At 42.5% G+C, this 6,189-nt stretch overlaps 1 protein-coding gene across 1 annotated transcript; it reads left to right on the forward strand.

Annotated features, from left to right (window-relative positions):
• The first annotated feature begins 331 nt into the window (after positions 1 to 331).
• spry2 (sprouty RTK signaling antagonist 2) lies at positions 332 to 4,377 on the forward strand. Its single transcript, XM_065254150.2, has 2 exons — positions 332 to 820; positions 2,369 to 4,377. The coding sequence occupies exon 2, from the start codon at positions 2,420 to 2,422 to the stop codon at positions 3,335 to 3,337; it is 918 nt and encodes a 305-aa protein (XP_065110222.1). The 5' UTR covers positions 332 to 820; positions 2,369 to 2,419; the 3' UTR covers positions 3,338 to 4,377.
• The last annotated feature ends 1,812 nt before the right edge of the window (positions 4,378 to 6,189 follow it).

Genomic DNA, 6,189 nt, shown 5'->3' on the forward strand with positions numbered 1-6,189 from the left:
AAAAAACTGTGAGATGGAAACAATATTTTTACTCTTAATAATATGAAAAAATATGATTACTGTTGGAAACGATTCTGAAATTATTAAACACCACAATGTATGACGCAATCTGTATTTCATATAAAATGCCATCTTTATTAACAAACAAGATTGCAAATCACAGACGCGGTGCCTGTGAATACTTTTTTTTACTTTGAGAAAAATTTGAACCGGTTCAATGATCGTGTCCGAATGAACCGATTCAGATTCGAATTCTAAATGCTGGTGTTCTGAGACACACACACACAAACACGGGGAGTGAATGTTGGGTCCTGTAGAGCCAATGAGCTGGGACCGGATACGATATATCCTCTGGGACAACAGCTACTCTGTTCACCCCCTTCACTTCCACATGACGCCATTTACAGCATAAACCCGACCTCCTCCTCTCCGGAAAGACGAAAAAAACACGAGCAGAGAAACTTGAAAGCGCCACAGTGTGCCATGCAGCCAAACATTGAGCTCGCGCGCCGCAACGCTTCTTCTTGAGAAACTATACTTTTGACGAACTTTTTCATTTTTGGCTTCATAAACTCCACTCTTCCAGTTATTTGGAACTTATTTTTGTGTTTCCCCGATATATCGACAGAAGTTTGGCGCTGTGCACGCGCTCCGCTTGGAATAAAATCCCAACGTTCATTTCGCGAGAAGGACGCGCGATTGCGATTATCGGAATTTTTGTGAATGAATCTCCCATGAACTGAGGACATACCAAAAAGAGAAATTCCTACTAGTAGGATATACTCTTCACGACACAGGGGGTTGAGGTGGTGAGATCACGGTAAGTGTCCTGAATTTGTTTTTGCAATGCATAGTTACACACATTGTATTTTATTGCGTATCGTGCGTGTGGTCGCGCGGAGTTTTCCGCGTTCCCTGCGACTTTTTCCAGGACTCGTGCGTCGCGCCATACGCGCAGCTGTGCAAATAGTTGCCATACGGATCTGCACACGCACTTTAAGTTTTGTTTAAAGTTCAAAGACATTGAACGTGTAATTTTCAACCTTATATTAATTATTAAAAGCGACACGCTTAACGTTTTAATAAAAACTTGATCTGGTGCTGCAAAGAAAAGTGTATATATGTTTTGCATGCAAGCTCAGAGTATGTTATAAAGTTAGTATGCATGCTCATAAACCAGATCGGGGCTTAAATAGCAGCTAAGAGATAAACAGATGTTTAACAGACATTTTGTTGATGGGGCCTCTCTGTGGAAATTGAGATTGTGTATTGATATGGTAATTCGGGCTTGTGTTATTTAGATTAAACTCGACTGGTGCCGAGGGTCCCGGCTGGGATGTACGGTTGCGTGCCCCCCTAGCCCCCAATCCCCGTGACACATGTGGATATTTTATTTTTCTATATGTACGTATTTGTCAAAGCTCCGCCTCCCATTGACAACGTCATCATGAATTTGTGCGCGTCAAGTTTTTTCAGCGTATGCCATCGCTAATTTATTTAATATTTTACATTTTCTACGAATTTTAGCGTTTTAACCCAAATTTGAGGATAAGATAATTTATTACGGAGTATTAAAGAACATGTCAGCTTTTATGCTTAGCTAAGCTTCTCTTATTATTCACGTAAAAAAAAAAAGGTCTATGTCGTTTTCACTTGCAAATTTTCATTTACGCGAAGTTTTTATATTGGTACTTCCAGTTGCTTAAATGGCTTATCAATGAAATTGTTTGATTATTTAAAACTAAATCATCATTGGTGTCATAAAACAAAATTAAGTTGCTTTTAATACTTTTATTTTAATACTGCAATGCATCTTTATTTGTGGACTAAATTTAAAAGGTAATAATGTTGTTTATATTAAATGTCGTCAAACCGTAAAGGCTGTTTGATAAAGCTTACACTTTTAGTACTCCAATAATGTATTAAAATTATTTAATATTTAATTCAGTGAAATGTTTTTGCGCAGAGCTTTTATTATGCAAACGTTATCAGGGCAGCTTTGATCGAGTGAGTTTGACACGAAGCAAAATTTTGCAAAACTCACTTGTTGAGCATAACTGAGAAAGATGCTTGTATACGAGAGAGACTGCTTTTGGTGCTGAATAATAAACAGAGAGTTATTAGCAGAGAGATGTTATAACAATGAAGAGATTATTATTTAGGATAATTTATGTACTTTGTAAACTTGATAGCCGCAGGTGCTGAAGGCCAGGCCTATTTTCCGAGGTGGAGCGTAGTTAGTAGATTTGCATGAGAGAGCTTGCCATCTGTATTTTCTATTTTCCTAGCTCATAGGATTTACATATGGTTAATTTATGGGATTTAACTTCCCTGTACGCTCTCGTTTAACTGTCTGCCTTGCCCACAGGACTTCAGATGTGTTCAATGCCAGCCAGAGGGTTCCCACTTCAGAGTAAAGATGGAGACAAGAGCTCAAAATGGTGGCAGCGGCTCTTCTGGTATCCTGCGAGCTTTGCGTGACACCGGCAGACCCCAGACAGGGGACTCTGAGCCCCCGGAGGGTCAGGTGCTCTCCCTGGACCAGATCAGGACCATCCGGGGCAGCAATGAGTACACGGAGGGCCCGACGGTGGCGCCCCGACCGCCTGCCTCCCAGCAGAAAACTGACTCGCAACCTTCCAGCCCGACTTTAACCACCTCCGGTGAGCACAGAGACTCACTGAGGACCCAACAAGCCGGGCAGCCGTCTCCTCAACAGCCCGCTCGGACGCCAAGGAGCGGCATAAACCGATCCATCAGTGCCACCAGCGAGGGTTCGCACAGTACAGCCAGGACCAGCACGGGGAGCACCTCGTCCGAGCAAAGACTTCTGGGAAACGCGCCAGGGACGGGCGATCAGATCGTCAGGGTGCAACCCAAGCGTTCGGAACTGAAACAGGAGGAGCTGAAGCCCCTTACGGTGGTCCCAGCCAAGGCTGGCGACGGCAAGCACTCCAATCGCTGCGAGGACTGCGGCCGGTGCAAGTGCGGAGAATGCACCTGCCCCCGGACCCTGCCGTCCTGTTGGATGTGCGGCCGCAGATGCCTTTGCTCGGCGACCACGGCAATGGACTACGTAACTTGCGTGTGTTGCGTCAAAGGCCTGTTCTACCACTGCTCCAACGACGATGAGGATATGTGCACGGACAAGCCTTTCTCTTGCAGCCAGTCGCATTGCTGCATCCGGTGGTCGGCCATAAGCGTCTTAGCTCTTTTTCTGCCCTGCCTGCTCTGCTACCTCCCAGTTAAGGGTTGCGTGGCAATGTGCCAGGCATGCTATGACTGCACCAATCGGCCCGGGTGCCGCTGCCATAACAAAAAAGTTGACACAAAGTAGGCTCGGTTCCAGGAGTAGCACTGGGAAGCGGGACTATCTCGAATTACCTGCAGCCAGAGGGATGCAAACATTTGCGAGTCGTTGCAGTTATGGCACCGTCGACCAAAAGGTGACATTGGGTTGGCAAAAACTGGTTTGAAGTGGTTTGTTTGTTTGTCATTATTTTGCTTTATCTCTCTCACACTCTTTACAAGGGGGAAAATGTTTGTTTCGGCGACTTTCCTCTGTTCTTTGTTTTGTTTTGTTTTTAAACTGAAGTCCAGAATGTTAGCCCTATTGACATTCAGTAATATGACTGATATAAAGGTGACAGACTCCCTTAACTAACTGTTTGTGAATAGTATCTGCAAAGTATGTAAATTAGCAAATGAGCTCTTTTTCTCTGAGAGATTTTATTTTTGTACATATAATATTTCAACTGTGAAAAGCATTGTGCCAAACCTTAGGCACCTTGACAGATCCATATATATGATGCATATATAAAACTTGTATAGTGCCGTACATTCGTTTCGAATGTATATCAATCACTTTTTATTGATATTTCGCCTTATAGAAGTGAAACCTTACATGAATTATCCCTATAGCTATACCTGTAAATTGTACAGTGACCCTAAGAAAACTTTATTTTCTAATTTCAACACATTGTTTAGTGTAAAAAAATATTTATTTGAAGTTTTATTATTTTATAAAGTAATATTTATTTTGAGAGGCATCTTTATAGGCATCACCCCAAACTTTGAGATGAATAAACCCTTCCTCTGTTGTTGCTGCAAAAAAATAAAAAATGGGTGACAGGGGTGTCGAATCAGATGCATATGTTCACTATAAAATAGTAAATATATTAACGTTTTGAAATTAAACAATGCGTTTTCTGTCTTCTTTTCTGGCCCGCTGTTGACCTTGTTTTTAACATCTGAGCACAAAGAGCCATTTTAGAAGGTCTGCTGTTTTTCAATCGCCTTTGTTTACCAATGGATCTTCTGTCAGTGCTGCGTATCGCTTTGTGTTTATGATCCCGATGACGGTTTCGAGGTCATCCCAAATAAAAAGTGTTGAAAGCGATAGCATACAAATCGACAAACTAGCTGAATGCAATTTCGAGCATTATGAATAGTCGTGGTTGTGCAGTTTGTGTATTTTAGTAAACAAGAAGCGAGTCTACAGTTACAAAAGAGTAAATGTCTATGGAAAATGGGGCCTTTGGATATCAAAAAAGACCATTGATGAGAGAAAGCACAGTTCAGATTACCTTTGATTAATAGAAATACTCATAATAATAGTTATGCACAGTTCGTGTCTGATAAAACTACCCAAACAAAGTGATCCCGTCCCTTATAAAGAAGCCCTGATCTTGAGCCAGACCCTCAGGGGTAACTTCCAGCCTCTCCTGCCAGCAGCGGATACTGGCTGCCTTTACTTCCATGGGAAACATCTGGCACTGGTTTAATCATTGAAGTATGCAAACCACTAGTTGACATCAGGAGGATCAGAGATTGTTTCTGTTGGCAAGCCGTTGTTTGCTGCGCGCTCGCTGATCCGCGCTCACGTGTGTTATGGAAACTGCCCTGTGGGAATATTAAAAGTAGATGTGCCGTACGCATGCAGGATACGTCGCCTGTTCAACTTTTGAGGAAGTTTTGGTTTCCTTGATGATTTATGTGGCGTGCAGCTATATCAAGCGTGAACTTCGACCTCAACGAATCGAAATGGCTAATTCGACTGATTAGTGATTGTTAGTGTTACGGTGAGCTCATTGGAATATTATGCAAGAAGTCACGACTTCTCAAAAGGTTCTGTTTTATTTTTATTAAACGTCAAGTGACGACCCAACACGCTACCAAAAATAGTTTGCCTTTAAAATAATTTACATCTGTTCTTTTTTTATCTTGGCATGCCAAATGTGGGTAGTTCTACCAAACCACAGATAAATGTGGTGATAAAATGCAATAGATTTTTATTAAACACTGATCTATATTATGAAAACATTTGCATTCTTGTTATTTGGCTCCTAAACCACATAAGCTGTAAAGTCCCTAAGTGAAATCGGCTTTTATGTCTCTTTCCCCGGTTCACTGTGACATGATACGCACTACTGGCATTTGCACCGTTGGTTCGGCGTGTTGGCACATGTTTGTTATTTTGCTGAGTGTTTGAGTGACAGACAGACAGCGTTAACCCCCCCCCCACAACATATAAATGTGCCCCCTTTCCATTTACGCGGCAAAAGGTGGAAAAACAAAACCGTTCTGATCACTCAAGTGCATCGGGTTTTTTTTGCCCTGTCTCCCATCCATTGTTTTAAGCTGTGAATGGCATGGCAGCGAGGGGGGGTGGTTTGCTCAAGAAAGCCCTGTAAAGGGTTAAAGACATTACTTTAAATGACAATGGGCCAAACAGTTTACCCCCACATTCGAACCCTTGTGTATTCACCATCCTTTCAATGGCCCTAAGTTATTTCTCTGGCTCTTAAGCCTCTTCAACTACCTGCTTGGTATTCTCACAGGGCAGCTTTTGAGTGTGTGCATCTGTGTGTGTGTGTGACAGCACGCACGCGCATGTTTCCTACTTTGCGTGCGAGCGTTTAGCAGCCACTAAATGCGTTGTTATGGGCACAGGCATCACAAAAGCGGGATAAATGGGAAAAATGACACCCTTTTGAAAGTACTGCAATCGCATGCCAAGTTCAAGGGAAATGGAGAAATATAGATTTCTCCAATGAACAGAGAAATGGGTCGCATATAGGCCAGGGAGGGACGACCTCAATAGCCAGACAACAGATGGGACGGAACTTACTTTGTCCCAAAAATTAACACCGGCATTAACTATTCGCCTAAGCCGGAACAGCTAGTTAT

This window comes from Paramisgurnus dabryanus, chromosome 4 (assembly GCF_030506205.2).
Source record: "Paramisgurnus dabryanus chromosome 4, PD_genome_1.1, whole genome shotgun sequence".
Taxonomy (NCBI): domain Eukaryota; kingdom Metazoa; phylum Chordata; class Actinopteri; order Cypriniformes; family Cobitidae; genus Paramisgurnus; species Paramisgurnus dabryanus.

Bases quoted from the DNA above. Each gene is read 5' to 3' on its own strand.
- spry2 (XM_065254150.2), top strand. From the start codon at position 2,420: ATGGAGACAAGAGCTCAAAATGGTGGCAGCGGCTCTTCTGGTATCCTG.